The following is a 19,726-nucleotide window of genomic DNA, read 5'->3' as shown; positions in this document are numbered from 1 at the left end:
GATAAAGCATTTTGAAAAATGGGGAAATGGGTTATGTCCTCATAAGTCACCCTCTCCTTGTAATACCGGTGTCATACCCATGTCATTATACAAAGTTGTGTTCTGATGTGTCACAAAAACACGCCAACGCACAAACACGTTGGGTTTCCATGTTGTATGGGGACATGTGTAATGGTTTGTATACTGTACAAACTATTATCCCTTCCCCTCACACAAAATCTTCTGATATTTTAGTTTTTAAAAAATCAATAAATATATAAAATAAATAATTCTGTTTGATTTATAAGCTGTTTTTCACATGGGGGCAAAAAAGGTCCCCACGAAGAAGAATTTGGATATTGCATCTTTGTGGACACACACACACACACACACACACACAGATTATATTGATTTATATATTATAAAGCTAAACTTTATACACACACACACACACACATTAATCAGTGCAAGACTAAAACCAAAGCAACTTGCATATAACTTATCTATATCTATATATAATATAGATATAGAATATTATAGATCTAATTTTCACTAAACACTTTAGTCATTAAAAATGCCCCACTTATATACAGCTTTCAGCCTGTACGAAACACAATTACATTGTACACATACACAAATTCAGACAAGAGAGTTGTGCTTGTGGCTAATTCATTTTTTACTTTAAAGTTAGCAGAAAGTGTTAAATGAACAATATAAAAAAGGCCCAACGTTAATGCAAGTCCATCATGTTGTCTCAAAAACAGGAACAATACAAAACAGAACTCAATGAATGTCAGATGCTTCTGTACCAGACACAAATGCTAAAAAGAAGTCGAGAGGGTAGAGAGGATGAGAAGAGATTTGATTAAAAACACCCCACACGAATAATTATTAATATGGTCTGCTTATTATTCTTATCTAGCAAGGTTTTATTAGAAAGTGCATTCCATCAACTGATGGAGAATGGAGAGAATCAGACAACAAGTAGCCCAAAACACATTTTGAGTAAAAAAAAAAAAAAAGCACGTGACTGACCACCACCTAAACCAATAAGAGTGCTTCTCAGGTGAGGAGGGCGGGGCATGAAGGCCAAACACAACTTCTTACAGGACAAACTAGAGTTCTCTGACATATAACGAAGGATCCCAACCAAATCCCAAGTGATTCTCCCCATTTTCCAACAGCCAGCCATCTTTCACATGTCAGACACACAATAAACAATTCTGTCAGTTGCGCAAACCTCTTACATAGCAGTAAAGTGCAGAGGACAGATACCTTTGTCTAATGAGAGACAACAAAAATAATTCACAATCAATCTTTCAATCAGCCGAGTCTGACTGACTCAAGACTTTCAATCACTTTATCTGTGCTGCTCCTAACGTCAAACTATTTAACACATAAGCAACCATTTTAACACTTACTCACACAATCATCTGCTTGACAAACAATCATGTACCAGGAAAAGACAGAGCAACTAAGCAGCTTTTGATACCAGCACCACAGGCATAAGATCAGTCAAAGACACACACACACCCACACACACACGTCTCCACTCCTACATTCGGTTGAATACATAAGAAACAAACCCTCTCTTCATCTTCCAACCCATCACACAAAATCTCACAAGCACGCATCTTAATTCAACATAGAAATCTGATTTTCTTTTTAAAAAGTCTCACAGAGCACGTTTATCTACTTTACACAAATAAAATCTTGGTTAAGTGAGTTCTATAGAACTTACAGTAAAACTAATGAATCATCTTTTTTTCGCCCTTTAGTTGCAGTCTTCCTATGACACATCACAGCATCGGTCTTCCTTAACAGTCTCAACCTCCGACTGAACACGTCGGAGAGCTACAGGCATTACCCAGTAAGAACATTTTTTTATTTTATTAAATAAACTCTGTCCAATATTTGAATAAAGTCACCGACAACCACAATCAGGCAACAGAAACATTTCAGTCCTACAGACTACTCTGAGTTTACTGCTTAAGTGCTCTACACTATGTTTTGTGTAATGACTTGTATATGATTCATTATGTAGAACAGGAATATTTTCTGTTGTTGGGAAGACCTGCATTTCTAAAGAGGTTATACTGCATTTTTTAAATCTAGACCTTTAACCTGTGAACGATTGAACCCGTAGAACCTTTGCAACAGCAGCCGAGTCAAAAAAAAAGAGTTAGAGAGAGAGAGAAACATGTTTGTGCCATTTAAATCCCAATGGCCCATCAATTTGATCGTTGTGACAGAGTTTGAAGTGAGGTGAAGTGAGCCAGAGTAATGCTTTAGGAAGTTTGCGCTTGTGTTCTTGAGATCAGATCACAGAGATCAGCTGTCTAACAATCCTGTTTGGTCACGAGTGCTAGTGGCAAGTTAGTTTGTAGTATCAGTTTTGTATCATACACATACACACACATAAACATTTCATTGCATTTCACTGAGTTCCAGCTTCCCCATGCCATTCGCCCGTTCTGCTCTGTTCTCCAGTGAGCTCCTGATTTCACATTAGTAAGTTTGTATGAGAGAGTGTGTTTCAGTGGTGTTGTGTAGCAGCGCTCTGTCGCAGGTACGAGTCCTCGTGCCCACAGTGGTTTATTGGCTCACTCTTGAACAGGGCGGGGGGAGGGGGCAGGACAGACGGCTGCACTGAGATTTGCTGAGGGGCGTGGCTCGTCATGGGGGCGTGTCCTGTGTGATGGACAGGAGTGTGTGCGGGGTGATGTTGTGAGGGCAGCGTCTGCATGTGTAAATGAGAGAAGCCTTGCGCAGGGACCACCCGTTGTGGTAGGGCCACCCCCGCGGTGGGACTGATCATCACGGGGCCCATAGGCGTTGACTGAGTGGGCTGGGTTGGGCTAGGCATGTGGCTTGAAGAAGGCGTGTGGCCAGTAATGTGAATGGGAAGTGCCATGCTGGCAGGCTGAAGGGTCACTGGGCTGGTGACCCGGAAGCACTTTTCTCGGTGTGCCTTGAGCATGTTGGAAAAGCGGAAACGCTGGCCACAGATTTCACAAGGGTATGGCTTTTCCCCTGTATGTGTGCGTCGGTGCCGCTTCATATTGGGCCGACTGGTAAAACTCTTCCCACAGATCTCACAGATGAATGGCTTCTCACCTGAAGAGAAGCAGAAGGATGGGAGAGAGAAATATCAGATCTTGTTTCCTTCGCTGGCAGTAAAGCTACAAGGGCTGCAGGACTTAAACATGTGGTGTCTGATGTTATTATAGAGAACATCTGGGAGTGTTTAACCACAAGAGTTTAAATGTGTCCTGTCCTCTACAAGGGCAGACTTGAAGCAACTGGAGGATACAGAAGACACCAGGAAGACACATACTCATATATAACAACCAATACACTACTAGAATTCTTCAATAAACCTGGTTGAATTAAGGAACACAAGACTGACACTTAAGACTCTTTTCTTTTCAACAACACTAAATAAACAAATAAACTTTTTAGAACAGAACCATTCTACTCTTGTAGTATGCAATTTGTTTAAGTACAAAATATACATGTTAAAATATTTTACAATTGCTTTTTATTGATACAAAAAACACATTTACAATAACCATATTTTAATTTAGCTAAATGGGTGCATGATGTTATATTAAACAAATAGTGCTCCAATACATTTCCAATATGTTTGTGTTGGTCTAGATACCAGAATATACATTTATGGCCAACCTCAGTTTCACTGTAGTCCTAAATGCTAATTCACTTGCATTATATGGACTCACAAAGATGGATCATTTTTGTGTTCCACAGAAGAAATTCCGTCATATATGTTTGGGGGAGCTTGAGGGTGAGTAAATGATGGGAGAATTTTCATTTTTGGGTGGAGGTAATTTATGCAGTATTAATTAACTTTTAATTTCAATTTAACAATATGGGCCTGCTTCACTCAGTCTGACATTTAGGATAGAGTGACCATTCTGCCCAAATAATTGTAACCTTAAAAAAATAATAATTTTGTAGCATGTTTTTTTTTTTTTTTTTCACAAAAGTGTGCTTGTTGCAATGTTTTTTGGGGCAACTGTAAATTAGAATAACATTTTTTTATAGTAAAAGTAACTTCCAAGTATGTGTGAAAGATAACAAAAGAGTCTATTCTTTGAACATGGGTGAGCTCACCTGTGTGCGTCTTCATGTGCTCGTCGAAATACTGTTTCATGTTGAAGTCTTTGCCACACCACTGGCACATAAACTGCTTGTGTCCTATGTGAATGCTCATATGAGACCGCAGCTGGTATTTGTACTGAAACCTCTCGTCACAGTTCTGCACACACACACACACACACACACAAACAGAAATAGACAGAATGTGGGTGGATGCCGTTTCAGCCTCATTTCAAATCAGGGCCAGACTGAAACAATCCCAACTTTGTAATATGACCATAATAACCTGTCATTACAGTTCATAAGCCTGTCATTGACATACTATTTATAAGAATCCGGGCACTCCCACTCGTTCAGACTCTCTCACACTGCACCCTCAAGAGAAACCAATGAGCCCCACCCAGACCACCCTTACGGGGTGTACACCCCTAATGCATTTCTAAGAAAAAGATGACCCAAAGTAGAGCTGAGGGAAAAACCAAAAGAGAATAATATACTTTATTAGAGATTCTAAATTAGGGATGTTCATTTCGGTTATTTTTCCTAACAGAAAACTGAGGATCATTAACCGATTATTAACCGACAAAATTATTTTAAATTATAATTTAATTAAATTAGAAAGGATAAGTGTCTGTGACCTGTTAAAAATACTAACATTTGTTTCCTGGGAAATCATTTTACATGCACAAAAAGAAAACAACAGAACATGAGGATTCACATGGTCTTCATATCACATCACGCACCTGCAGCGCTTCTGAGAGCGGAGAAACAAATAATAAGCTAGGCTATATATATAACAAATATAAATAGGCCTATACAAGAAATATATTTTTATTTGTAATAAATTACAAAAATTAACGAAAAACAGTTTTGGTTCATTTTTGTGCTGCGCGAAAGGAAACAGACGGCAGAAAGCTGCATCCTATTTTTCTTTTCTATTTTACGCACAAAGATTTGTTTTTATTGTGAATGTACACAAATAAAGGCAAACCGTTTACAATTCCGATTATCTTTACGACTAAAAGTAGAAGTTGCTTCCACTGTTAGAAGGAAAAAAACTGAAGTGATTGCGCTGGCGCTGCATGCGCGCACAAAGTTACGCTCTGCTACTTTGACAATGCAGCCTGTTCATTATCATAATAAAATACAGTCAGTCAAACATATGGATAAACACACTGCTCAGTTTAAATATGTAATAAAATCAGTGCTGTTAAGTGTTATCACCATACCACGGTGACAACCGGTTAAAATGAACATCCCTATTTTAAATGAAGCAAACAGACTCTGACACTGATCTTAACAGTGATAAGACAAGATTCCTCTGAGAAGAAGTTTGTCCATCCACATTAGGGCTGTCCACAGGGCAGAGGAACTTTTTATACTTAACCATTTTTTTGGATTTTTAAATCAACAGTCTACAAGAGGGTGCCATAAATGTAAACTAAACATTAACATGTTGCATTGATTGAAGAAAAATGTTTTAAAATTAAAGCACATAAAATTAGTTTTATGATTCATTAGAACTGTTTGTATTTTGATAATAACATATGTTAAATTTAGCCGATATTTTGTCATACCATATTCATTCACTTCAGTCAATTTTGCTTTAACTACAACAGAAAATGTATTCAAAGAATCTGGCTCTAAAATTCATCATTCTCCATCGAAAACCTTAGATGTGTATTTTGTGTATTCAATCAGCCAAACTGCCACTGAAATAAATGGGGATGTTAAAGGTTTAGTTCATCCAAAAATGAAAATTAAGCAATAAATGACTCACCCTGAAGTCATCCTAGGTGTATATGACTTTCTTCTTTCAGATAAGTTCAATCACAGTTATTTTAAAAATTGTCTTTGATCTTTCAAGCTGTTTGATGCCACTCAGTGGCTGTTGCACTGCATCGGCCTATAAGTAGTTTAATAAAAACTCATCCATTAAAAAAAAAAAAAGTGTCTCACACATCTCCAGAGGGTGAACAAATGCCTCCTGTAGCGAATTTATGTGTTTTTGTAAGAAAAATATAAATATTCAAAATGCGCTCACAGTTGTAAACGAAGCAATTCTGGGGGAATGATGTACTGTATGAGATCAGCGTTGCGCATGCATTTGCTCAGAAGTGACGCACAGCCGAGAGATTAAAAACAAAACAAGGATTTGTAAAGAAAATGGTCCGAGGATTTTAATATAAGCCAAGAGGAGGCTGGTTGTCCTTTGCTAAAGTAAGGAAACTTTGCTTCCTTTGCTCTTGTTAACAAACGTTGGTTTTCACGAAACTCACCAGATGCACTTTTTAATAAACTTCTCATGAACCGATGCAGTGCAACACCCGCTGAGTGGATTCACATGAAAGAAGAGAGTCTTATACACCTAGGATGACTACAAGGTGGGTAATTTATGGGCTAATTTTTATTTTTGGTTGAACTAACCTGTTAATGAAGAGTTTTCCATCCTTACATTGGTTAGAACTGTGTCAAGAAGACAGAAAAAAATAAGTGCCAATAGAATAATTCAAGCTGAAATAACCGATATTTCCATGCTAAAAGGAAAAAGCTTTCCTAAAATAACAAATGCATTTTCTGTTGTGTATTTACACACAAACACACAGAACTCCTGTCACAGACTGACAAACAGCACTTACATAAATGAGCCAAAAGAAATCAGTAAACACATGGAACAAACAAATTGCTATTAACAGCAATAAGCAAATCTATATTCACTCTCTTATTCAAATATACAGACATACAGTGTTGTTTGTGCATGTCAACATTGAGCTGTGAATGTGGCATTTTAACAGCATTTACCAAAAACAAATTAAAGCTGTAAATATAGACAGACTGGAAACACACACATTTATGAATATTATTATAATTTTAATATTGTTTGCTTAGGACTCTTACATTTTGGGAATGTATTTAAAAGTTTTCAAATGACACATTAATAAAGAGTCACTGATGTTTAAAACTACAGAAAACAGCCAAACCTACAAATAAATGGGGGTTCAAATTGGGGAAACCATGGTGGGGGGGTGTAAATACTGCACCAATTTCAACAGCTTAGACATGCACCTATTTAAGGGAAAGAAGGACTTTCTAGTGCAGGAAAAGGGATTGTGGTTTGTAACTGGTTTTGGTTTAAGACACAGACTTTACACTGGACATTAAGAAAGTATTCAACCTTGTAAACATTTTTTTATATTTCTATAATTTATTATGACTTGTATGTCTTTAAACATTAGCATATCCCAAATTCACGATTTAATGTATTTGCATTGTATATTATGAATTTTTTTAAACGTCACAATATCAGACCTACAATTTGTGTCCATCGTATAATGTGTTCATACCTCACAACGGAAGGGCTTCTCTCCTGAATGCTGCAGTGAATGCACTTTCAGTGACATGCTGCGCTTAAAAGACTTTCCACAGGTTTCACAGGTGAAGGGCATGTCCTTTGTGTGAGCTAGAGACAGACAGAAGACCTATTGTATTGGGCATACAAATGTTTAATATCTATTTTGTGGCTGTATAGACATTTAAAGGGGTCATATGATGCAATTTCAAGTTTTCCTTTCACTTTGGAGAGTTACAAACTGTTCAGGCATAGATGAGATCTCTAAAGTTGCAAAGACTAAAGTCTCAAACCCAAAGAGATATTCTTTATTAAAGTTGATATTCTTTATTAAACTGCTTCCCGGGCACCGCAGCATAAATGGCTGCCCACTGCTCCGGGTGTGTGTTCACAGTGCATGTGTGTGTTCACTTCTCTGTGTGTGCGCACTTCGGATGGGTTAAATGCAGAGCACAAATTCTGAGTATGGGTCACCATACTTGGCTGAATGTCACGTCACTTTAATATTCAGATGTGTGCAGCACATTTTACGGAGGACTGTTTCCTGAACCAGTAGCCTACAATGCTTCTGTGGCACAAAGGCTGTTTCTATAAAGTGGGGCAAGTCCAACTTTGCAAGGACAGTCTGGTGCCTTTGACCCACAGCCTGTAAGTATGCTTTCATATTTAAAAAATGTGCCACTGATGATTCAAACACGAGTTTTGAGCAGTGTAGAGTAGCGCTGCTTGTTTGTCCTTTCTCCAATCACAAATGCAGACATTTCTGTTTACATGCGATATGCAATGCAATGCGTAAAAACTCAGTATAAGTCATTATAATCAGTAATTATGTCCCCACTGGATGCAAAAGATTGTAATGGGTTTCATTGTTTTCGTCTTGTCGTGCCGGGACACACAGCATCACAGTATGGTGATGGGTGTAACATATCAGTCACACGCTTGAGGCATCCAATCACAACGCACTGAATAGCTAGCCAATCAGAGCACAACTCGCTTTTCAGACCGATGAGCTTTGTAAAAATCACTATGTTTCAGAAAGATGGGGCATAGGGGAGAAACAATTATGTTCAATAATATGTGGAAAATAATTTTTTTTATTTACCTGCATAAACATTGCATTACGCCAAATAATGTTATTTTTAGTAATGTCATATGACCGCTTTAAGAATATATCTCGATGATGAAGATATAAGTGTTCACTCGGGCAGTGCTGAAGTGTGTCTGTGTGCACATTTACTGTACATACCGACCATGTGCTTACGGACATGGGCCATGGTGTAGAATTTCTTCTCACAAATCTCACAGGCAAATTTCTTCTCAGCAAAGCCATGGACAATCTTAATGTGCTCGTGGAGGGACCACAGTTTCTTAAAGGACTTATTACATGACACACACTGAGACACAAAAAACAGACACACTGTTATACAGTCCCTCCCTCTGCTGGTCAGGACTGATCTTAACACATTCCTAACTTTTAATGCACTTCATATTTCAAGTCAGATCTAATATTAATACTTCAGTTAACAATTTATTTGCGATTTTATCTCAGTTGGCTGATATCAGACATTTAATTGCACATGTTAATTTATCCGGATTTTACCTTTGCCACTGAAAACACTAATTATTTAATAATAACACTATTATATGTAATCCTTAGCAGATCATAAATATCCATCTTTCATGATGTTGTAATGCCTAAATTCAACATTTAAAATGATTAAGTTTTGGTCTTTTAATAGGTTTAGACAAAATAGTATTTTTTTTATCTACATATGCATTTAGCAGATTTTTATCCAAAGTGACTAACAATAGAGTTTTTTATACACTGTGAAGCATGTGACTAGAATAGTGCTATTTTAATTCACTTTTACCTTATACAATTTCAGTATTGGTAATTTATTAGCCATTATTAACCATTATTGGTGTAAGCTCGAATTTTAATAACAGTGCATCCCTTATTACAATAATCACTACTGAAGAACAAAGTCACACACATCAGTTTTACTTAATAAGCAATGAATATAGAAAAGAAAATGAAACTTTAGCAACTTTAGCTTTAGTCAATGTTCATTTAATTTCATATTTTTGGTGTTGCACATACACTACAGTTTAAAAGTTTGGGGTATGTAAGTTTTTTTATGCTTTTAAAAGAACAGTCTTATGCTCACCATGGCTACAATTATTTGATCAAAATTACTAGAAAAATATTAATATAGTGAAATATTTTTACAACTAGAAAACAAACTTTTTAAAATGTATTCTTGGGATGACAACACTCAGCCAAACAAAAATTGGTGCAATTAATGTGGAGTCGCATTAAATCAGAGCTCTGCTTGGACTACTGTCTATTAACAATACTCCTTATTTCCTAAGCATGTGGCTTTTCCACACGAGTTTGGGAAGACCCTCTCACCTGGATGTTCTTCTCGCAGTCTGTCTGCTGGTGAAGAGCCAGTTCACTCTCCAGCACGAACTTCTTGCCGCACTTGTCGCAGATCTGCATGCGTCTGTGCGTCACGTTCATGTGCTTCTCCAGGTACCAGCGGGTGTTGAACACACGTGGACATTTTTCACACGCTAGCGTCTCTTTCGCCTCACCCTCTCCCTTGGCTCCTCCTCCTCCAGCGACTGTCGCTCCTAATGTGGAGGAGGCGGGGCTTTTGGCCTCCTTGGCATATCTACGCTTTTGGGGCGGGCCCTCTGCATTCTTCCTCCGCCCCCTAGTCGTTACGCCGGCGGTTGCTGTTGTTACGCTCCCAGTTGATGAAGCGGTTACGCGGCGACTCTTTCGCCGTGGCGAAGCAGCCACTTGACCCCTGTGCGCCCGCTGTACTCTTGTTCGCCGACTGTTGTTTTCCTCTTCCTCTTCATCCAGATCCTCCTCAACACTGAAGTCATCTTCAACACTGTCATCTTCATCTTCTTCCTCCTCCTCGTCGTCGTCCTCTTCCTCCTCATCTTCTTCTTCCTCCTCATCATCATCCTCACTATTGCTCTTGTCTTCTCCTGCAGTGTTTGCATTTGCTGCGTCATCTCCTTTGGACACGTGCAGGGTCTGGTTATTGAGGTTGACTTCTACGATGATCTGTCCTCGTTTGAATTCGTCCTCCGCCCCGGCTTCCTCTTCAGCTTCAGAATCTTCCGACATCCCTCCATTGCCGCTCTTTGTCGCAGCTGCTCCGGGCTCTTCCCGGTAAAACGGTTGAGTCGGGGCAGAAAGGTCTGAGGGCAAATGCGAGTCTGGTCTCGTAGCCATCGTGTTGTCAATGACCACCGAGTATGGTTTGGCCGCAGCTTCTCGCTTGAACAGCTTTGCATCAGGAGCAGAGGTGTTGTGGAAGTATGTTTGGGAGGATTGAGTCATTTGCTCCTCCTCTTGAGACATCGTCTCTGGGCCGGACACCTCGTCCTTCAGTGTCTGGCAGGACTTCATCGACAGCCGATCGCTCAGTTAAATTTGAGTATTTAACCTTCTTTATGTTTGAGAATAACTACCGTTTCCTGTCAAGGGCGATACAGGAGGCAATGTACCCCTCCTCTCCAATGAATGAGAGGAGGGCAAGAGAGCGTAAAGGAGGAGAGATGAGGAGAGACGCTTTAACCTAGCCCAAACCGAGCCTCCATTACTTTCACAAGGGCATGAAAGAGAAACAAAGAAAATGAGAAAAGAAGATGAAGAACAAGAATTATAGTGTGATTATCAGATTATAAAAGTCTTTGATTTAACTGAATGAATGCATGCATGTTTCAGAGTCAAGCGCAGCACTTCCACACACACGAGCAGCTCATAATCCAGTATAATAATGTTGTTATTGCAAAATTGTTATTATGATGTTGATATACTATTATCATTTTTTTGTCTCTATATTGTAAAAGCAAGCACAGCAAATCTTTCCCCAACTAATGTAGTCTTCAAATGTTTCACCTCAAAATACTCACATGAAATCCGTCTCACTGTGCAAGTACTCGCACGTTTTATCTCCCGCTCCACATGAAACTTGACTTTAGATCCAAACTTCAGTCTCTCAAGAGCATCTCGGTTTCACTTGAAAAGACAATACCGGCACCTCATCTGCAATCTCTGCTGATTCAGCCACAAATCCCCTCTGTCAGTGATGTGACGGCGTCTCCGCGCCGTTGATCTCAGCGCTTAGATCTCGCAGTCATTACCAGCTGCTCCGAATCACCACCCCGCAGACAGATGCTACCTGAAAGAGATCAAGAAACAATGTGAGAGGAATGAGAGACAACTGAAAGCAATTATATCAGGTGTCAGCTAAGATGTCACATTTAATTCAGCACATCAAAGCGGATAAATGAACCACAACTACCATTGAAACAAGAGCAGTGTGTCATCAAACACAGATATTCAAGAATGAGTACAACAGTGCTTTATAACAAGCAGTATAACAACATCTCTATAATTATAGTCATCACAATGACTGTTACCCGATAAAACCTTCTGGTCTTCAAATCAGGTGCCATACATCCTTTATGTGTGTGTGTGTGTGTGTGTGTGAGAGAGAGAGAGAGAATAAGAGAGGGAAAAAGAAAGAAACGAAACTGCAGCCTGGTTAAGGTGTAGACATCTAGAATCTCACTACTAATCAGATACACACACCAAACCACAAGCGTTTCGTTTCTCAGCGTAAGTGTGTGTGAGCAGCTCAAAATTAAACCACAAGATGTTAAGTACAGAAAACACACTGACACAAAGGGGAAGAAAACCTCACCTATTTTCATATTCTGGACATATATTTTTTAATATTGACTAATGTGGGGTAATCTGGCACAATTCAGTACTGCAACATGTCAGGACGAGTCACTCGGCCATGCTGAAGCTGCCAGCACCAGTGTTGCTATGTGGTTGCTGGGGTGTTGCTTATTTGCCAAGCAGGCCTGTAGTGATTATTTGATCTGATCATGAATGTTTAACTGCGATTACTGTGAACTTTAAATTCCAGTCCCATATTGCAATCCAACAGTTAAAAGTACACTCGAGCCTCTCTCTCTCTCTGGTGCAGTCGTGCATAACGAGGGCAAGTTAAAGTGAATACTTTAGGACAGAAATAGGGTATTACTGCATAAAATAACAAAATTATTAATTATTAAAAAATACTAGGCGGACTTATGAGGAAGCAAGCAAATATAGTTATAGTGTTAGAATAGCCATTTATATATTTATATATATATATAGAGAAGGAGAGATCATATATGTCAGAGGTCATATATTAATTATATATATTTTTAAATAATGGTTCTTTCTAGTGCTTTGATTTTGAACAAACCCCTATAAAAAAATTATACATAATTAAACAAATTATCAATTTGTAAATATATGATTATAAGGACATCTATAAATAAATATTTTACATGTGAACAAATGACGAAACGAGACTAATTAAAAAAAGATTTAATTCACTCAACTAACTGTTTGAGGCATTTAACCTTGATCTGCATGTCATTGACTCAACAGAGGGACTGATTCAACTGACAATTCAGACAGTTACACACTCATGAACCCAAACGAGACCACAGGTTTCAGTGTGAATGATTTGAAACGGGTGATGGGACGGAGTGTGTGCGCTCAAGGAATGATGTTCCCCAGTCAGTGGCTCCTTCATATGCCAATTTGTGCCAATAGATTGAGATCAGATATCAGAGTGACCCTGTTAATTCACCAAATTAAAAAACACAAGACCCCACATCACATGCTGACTCATCACAATCAAAAACAACACCACCTAAACAAAAAAGTAAACGGCAGCCACAAACAGGAAAAATAGCTCTGTTTTTTCGCTCTACTGTTAACGGCCTCAACCTTGACTTCCTGGCTCTCTGTGAACATCTCTGTTCTGTTAACGTGTATGTGCGCCAGTCATCATCTGCGTGAGCTGAACAAATGTTTCTGTGAAATATACATGGCTCAACAAAACCTGCATTGTACAAGCATTGACTGTGCACAACATGCATTGCACGATAAAATCTAAAGCCTTGTGACTACTAAGATAACTGTCTAATCAAAGTGAAGCATGCCACATCTGTACCAATAGCGTGACTCACATTAACCCGCCTCTTTAAGCCATGGTGGGAGAGCATACCTACAGTTTATCAAAGAATTTCACCTTGCAAGATGCATCTTACAAACTATTGGAGACCTGAAAGCTGCACAGATGCGAATGTTCAATTTTGGATTGAGAAAGATCGCAAGCGCTTTTGTCTCATCGAGGTGTGAGCGAACATCTAGAAAAGAAAGTATCCAGCGGCAGCAGGAAAAGGTGTCTGACACAGTGTACGCATATATACATATACATACACATATATATACATACACACACATATACATATATACATACATATATATATATATATATATATATATAATTACACAGAAGCAGTGTTTGAATGATGAAAAGTGAAAAAAGAAACAGTTATGCCAGTTAAAACAGAAATTTGAAGGGCATAACGTTTTAACGTATTACCTACAGTTTTAGGACAGATAAGCCTACTTTACGACCCATTAAAGTGATAGTTTAGGAAGAAAATGACAATTCTTTCATCAATTAATCAACTTCATGTCATGCTAAACCAGTTAAACTATTTAATTTACTTTTTTTTTTTTTACATAAAATAAAATTTATAATTATATGTAAAACTTGATAGCCTGAATGCACTGTAAGTCGCTTTGGATAAAAGCGTCTGCTAAATGCATAAATTTAATTTTTTATTTAATTTAATTTAATTTAATTTAATTTAATTTAACTTAATTTAATTAAGAATTTAAATTAAAATGTCAAATGTTGTTTTGGACCCCATTGATTTTCACTGTACTGAAAAAGAAAAAGAAAAAAAATGTGTTCAGTTCATTCATGCATGTTTCCTTTTTTTTTTTTTTTTTTTTACTCTGATTTGACCTTTAATCAAAATGTCATAACTCAAACGTCCAGTGAAATTTCCTTCTTGTAAAGTATGTCTTCTCTAAACATTTGGTCTGATTAAACACAACCGTCTTCTTACAATCAATTGCAAGCTCACATTCCGATCTGCCTCCATTCAATCAACAACTGATACACAGAACCAAGTTCCTGTCCTGTATTTTATTCATTTTCAACAATCTTTTTCACTTGAATGCATGTCACAATATTGAAAAAAAGATCTGTCACTACTTCCATCATGACGGTGAAAGAACCAGTTCATAAGAGGTCTTTCCTTAATAAATCAGGTTAATGATTGTTTTTGCAGACAGAAATAGAAAAAAAAAAAGGTTTGTGTAGGATTATTGAATTGTTTTGTAATCTTCATCTCAATTCATGCAGCAAATAACTCGGGCTTCAATGTCTTCAGCTTTGGATAAGTGATCGACCGATATATTACCAAGGCATCGGACGATAAATTTTTCTGCTTGGCCGATATGTTCGAGGCGAGACTTTTATTTTGACTGCTCTCTCTTGTTCGCTGTCATCGCTAACAGTTCTGTCTGATATGGATAGAAGTCCGTCTAATAATCAGATAGAACAGTTAAACAAAGGAATTCATGTAAACAAAATTTATAATAATGATTGCCTTTATATTATTAATAACAGGCAAACATTATAATATTTTCTTGTTTGACGTCAGCATTAAGCAAATATGCATTTATATCATTTTAACAAATTTTTGAATGACTAATGAACATTGAATATCACAAACTTAAGTTGAATCTAGCTGTGAGATCTTGTGACGTGTGTCTCCAGCATGATCGCGTGTTCTCTGTGTCAGAAATCGTGTGAACTGAATGCTTTAAACTTTGAACTCATGATTTTAAATTATGCTACACTTTATGCATTTGCCCTCAGTCATATTCATGTCAGTTTCACTGTGTGTTGTATGTTAAATGAGTGTTTCCCTGGCTTCATTTGAAAAATATGATTCCCAATGCACACAAACTTCCCAGAATACTGAGTGCCCTGTTGGTTACAGTGTTTACTTCCTTTTTAATTATAATTTTATTAAATATTTATTTATTAGTGAAAATACTTTGTCATCTAAAGTACAAGTATGTTTAATTTAAATAATAAAATAATAATAAAAATAATAAAAAAAAAAAAAAAATCAGCCCTCTGCTTTCCAAGATATCGTCATTGGCGGTCAAAAAAACAATATTGGTTGACCGCTACTTTGGATTCAGAATACAGAATAACAAGGTATGATTCCTGCTTGTGCTTTGTTTACAGTAACTTAATGGAGCAAAACCTAGAAAAATCGAGCGAAAGACCATGCATGTTAACTATTGAGGGTGACGCAACTCGCCCAAATCGTGCAAGTCTCCTGCAGTGACATTATACATCGCCGAAACGGCCACACATACACACATAAAACTACCCACACAAATAAAACCCTATACACATAAACAAACGCCCACACATATACAATTATACATGCACAAACACATACCCACACAGATACAGCCATATACACACACCTCCACCTTTCTTCCTGTGCGCTTTGAAACTTTCTGAGAATTGGAGAGCGCAGTGTATGTGACCACATGATGGGTGCATAAGGGGTCACACATCTGAGAGTGTATGCGTTGGAGTCATAGGAAAGTAGCTGGCATATATAACACATATTACTGTAAATATATTTTAAAGACTGGCCCGGCACAGTTTCCACTCTGTGTAAATTCAGTTTTGTGTTTCAAATCAGATTGAAATCCTCACTTTAAAATACCAAACAACGCACTGCATTCATATTGAAGTTAATTCTATGCTAAAGATCTGCGAAAAGCTAGTTAAAACAGCTTCATGAGTCTTGAATCGAGTGCACCTGTCAGAAGGATGCCAGAAACGTAGATTCTCATGCTCCTCGGGTTCTGCAAAACAGCGTCTAACACATCGAAGGAGGAAATGAAGGAAAAAAGCTCGACTTATTTACACAAGAATGCAAGATGCATGTGTTTGCATCTACACGTCGGTCTATGTCTGCAGCCACTTACAGGTCTAGAAGAGTATGCATGCTCTTGTGCAATACAGAAGAAGAAAAGGAGAGGGGGAATTAAATGTGAAAGTGTGAAGACAATATCAAACTATTAATTTTTCTTGTTTCAAGAACAACTGAAGTGCAACTGAAGTTTCGCAATGCCTCAGGCCGCACCTCTCATCATGGTGAGCAAGTAGGTGGATGATAATGGTGACTAAACACGGGTTTCCTCATAAAAAGCAAGCTGCTTTGATGTGGGTGAAAAATACACAATAAAAATCTCTACAATCAATGAAATTACTCATCTTCATCTCTAAAATCTTGATCAACTCAACTGTGACTCCTCCAAGGAATGAGGAAGATGAATGTGACTCCATAATCCTCGTCCAATCGATAGCCAAAATTTTTTTTTTACTCATTCAATAACAAAACCCCTTTAATCTCTTCAGTTGATATTGCAGACAAAATGAGCTTTCAAGCTGCGAACATAAGGTGGATTTAGTGCTTAGGAAATGCTTTCTAGAAGCTACAGCCAATGACTTCAGGACTGATTTATGTAGGTTTTTTTACATTCAAATGACTGAAAGTGAAACTTCCAACAGCTAACAATAAAAAAAAAAAAGCACTTTTGTGATTTTTTTCTTCTTCTTCACTTTTCCCAGACACCAACTTCTCTGACTTGATGGCCTTGTACTTAATTTGTATAGTGGCAGACCACTGATAATCTGACTACTTATTCAATCGAAAGAGGTCAACCATGACAGTACTGTGAATCCACAATATGACTTTCACTCAGAAAAGGGCCGTTGGGTTCATTGAGTGCTGTTATGCAACTGTATTAACCACAAGCAAAGCTGAGTCACTTTATTCTTTTCAGATGCTCTTAAACTAACCCACCAACAGAAGAGCCTTTAATACAAGTCACCCTACAGCAGATGATGAATGGCCCAGGGAGAGAATCAGGTGCAAATTAAAGACATCTTCAAGCCTGAATGAAATGAAAATTAGCCTTATCTCTTATCCAAATGCATGTTATAGATCTTCTCGTGAATGATTCATGCATATGTTTTATTTATTTTTTTAAAAATGACTTTTTTCCCCCCAATCGTTTAGTCTAAATGAACCGTGTCCCTGCAAGACCACATATACAAAAACTTTCAATTTAAGAGAGGATCTGTGCAATTTATATCTTTACCTTTAACAATTTTATTTAAGTAGCAGATGGGCCATGAATAAAAATTATATTCCCATGATGATACACATTGCAGCCTGAATGTGTCAATGATTCGTTATGAAGACAGACTCTTTAAAAAATACGTATCACAATTAAAAAAAAAAGTTAAGGTAAAAACAATGTGGACAAATCTAATACTGGTGAAACGTGATATTTCTTAACTGAAATGCTTCTTCAGATAAACACAGATTCATGTTTCTGAAACACCTTGATTTGTGGGTGTCATAAAACATTTTGAATTACACAAGCTCTGGAGAAAATCTCTTTGCCCATTAAGTTGGTGATACTTCACAGCAGCTTGGGGACTGGATAAAAGGGAAGAAGAGGGAACCCTCACAAAAATAACGAGCTTATCGAAGCTTTCTGGCTTGTCAGGCACACACATGCATCAATGCAGTTCCAGACTATATTTAAAAAGAAAGGGAGCAAATAATATTTTTAAAAAAGAGACAAAACAGAAAAATTCCTTCGCCCCCTACTCTTAAAATCGGCGCTAGCAGCTCGAGCTAACGCCGCAGTTAGAGAAGGGCCTAGCGCGCGCATCCACAACACACCTCCAAACTCCATCACGTCCACCCAAAAAATCAGGATAAATACTGGTATACAGCGCAATTGGGCCAGCATATACTGCCAGAACAGTTAGAAAAGCAGCAAAGGGTGTGCGGCAACTCACTGGCAATGAGTAACTTTTTTGGGAAAGCGACGCAAAGAAAGGGTTAAACAGAAGGAAACATTGGTTGGTCGGGACGGCAGGCGTGCAGGCCGATCGGCTAGCAGAGCTAACATCCCGAGTGCATGTACACACAGCTGCGGTGCAACGGACTCCAGCTACGACAGGACCCGATTTTGCAAAATTGTTAAATGCGATTGCAAACCCCCCTCCCCCCCCAAATCGAGGTGATTTCAATCGACCTGCTTTGCATAGCGCGCGCAGCGACAATAAGACTTTTTAACCCTACGGCTCATAGCAAGCTAAGTTAACATTCTCGACTTTCACTTCTTACATCCACAAACCGCCCAGATTTATACTCCTTCAGAGATTTTTCTCATTCATACAGACATGCATTCGCGGTCTGCGAGCAGTTAGTTGCAGAAGACTCTCAATGCATGTGTATGCAAAACAACATTAGGCAAGAAAACAGTAACAATATTTGACGATTCCTGTTCTTTGCAAACAAAAACGAAACTGCATATCGACCGGTGAAAATAAGTGTTGTAGTGCATTGATTGTCACGATGACAGCATCATACCTTGACAGATGTGCGAGGGATGGTTTCTATGCATGCGGCGAACAACTGTCTGTCATCGCTGTGAATAAACGCAAATGCAGAAATTAACTTGTAGCAAAAGACTACTCACCCGAGACACGAGCGCCCTCTCCCTCATACCGTCCACCTCAAGTTGTGCAGCGATCCGATAAAACACAAATCTATAAAAAACAACAACACACTTGCTTTGGATAAACTGGTCCTCGGCGAACACAGTGAGTTTCGCGAACAGCGTGCAGTCGCATGCACGCGCGGACGAACAATCACAAATCGCTCTGGTTTGCTTCTAGACTGTCCGAGCCCAGCGCTGTTCTGCTTTACAAGCCATCGCTACGTGGCTGCTAGGTCTCGCGCATCAACCATCCTCCGAGTTCATCCGAGGCTCTCGAGCCGCCGCTGTCTGCTCTGGAGAAAGCGCGCGTGGCGTCGGTTTTTTTCTTCTTCCCGTCCTCAAAGACCGAGACCAGACAGTGTTCAGTGCGCGCGCCTGCGGCGAACCACCTCAATAAAAGTGACTTTTTGACTTGATGGACAGTTTGCCACGTTCTTTTGATTTGTTTTCTTCAGCATCACCACACCGGTCCAGGCCTAGTGTGAACTGACAACTTTCAGTTGGACACTCTTAAAAAACAAAAGTTATTTAATGCCATTCATGGTTCCGTGAATAACTTTTAACATCCATTGAAACTTTCCAATGCACAAAGGGTTCTCTATACTGGAAAAAGGTTCTTCAGGTTATAAAAATATTAACACTTAATAATAAAAGAAATTGGTTAAGAACTCTTCACTGAAAGGTTATTTGGGGACCCAAAAATTAAT

General features: G+C 38.4%; 1 protein-coding gene across 3 annotated transcripts; it reads right to left on the bottom strand.

Moving 5' to 3' along the window:
• Positions 1 to 637: 637 nt before the first annotated feature.
• Positions 638 to 19,390, bottom strand: LOC127947450 (zinc finger protein 652). 3 transcript variants are annotated; one of them, XM_052544574.1, is made up of 7 exons: positions 18,890 to 19,390; positions 11,387 to 11,655; positions 9,861 to 11,073; positions 8,694 to 8,841; positions 7,443 to 7,558; positions 4,114 to 4,258; positions 638 to 3,096 (listed from the first exon to the last, which is right to left on the bottom strand). In XM_052544574.1, the coding sequence occupies exons 3-7, from the start codon at positions 10,878 to 10,880 to the stop codon at positions 2,516 to 2,518; spliced, it is 2,010 nt and encodes a 669-aa protein (XP_052400534.1). In that variant the 5' UTR covers positions 10,881 to 11,073; positions 11,387 to 11,655; positions 18,890 to 19,390; the 3' UTR covers positions 638 to 2,515. The 3 variants fall into 3 exon arrangements, with proteins under 3 accessions (XP_052400534.1, XP_052400545.1, XP_052400554.1); XM_052544585.1 differs by having other exon boundaries at positions 18,999 to 19,390; XM_052544594.1 differs by lacking the exon at positions 18,890 to 19,390 and adding an exon at positions 11,897 to 11,972.
• Positions 19,391 to 19,726: the final 336 nt, after the last annotated feature.

Source organism: Carassius gibelio, chromosome A3 (genome assembly GCF_023724105.1).
Source record: "Carassius gibelio isolate Cgi1373 ecotype wild population from Czech Republic chromosome A3, carGib1.2-hapl.c, whole genome shotgun sequence".
NCBI lineage: Eukaryota > Metazoa > Chordata > Actinopteri > Cypriniformes > Cyprinidae > Carassius > Carassius gibelio.
This window is presented reverse-complemented; position numbering and strand designations above follow the sequence as displayed.

What these genes read in the sequence shown, in the direction of transcription:
- LOC127947450 (XM_052544574.1), bottom strand. Translation starts at nt 10,880, where the DNA reads ATGAAGTCCTGCCAGACACTGAAGGACGAGGTGTCCGGCCCAGAGACG. An exon ending in TGTCCGTAAGCACATGGTCG is followed by an intron (nt 7,559 to 8,693) that starts GTATGTACAGTA and finishes GTCTGTCTCTAG; the next exon opens with CTCACACAAAGGACATGCCC. An exon ending in GCACATGAAGACGCACACAG is followed by an intron (nt 3,097 to 4,113) that starts GTGAGCTCACCC and finishes GCTTCTCTTCAG; the next exon opens with GTGAGAAGCCATTCATCTGT.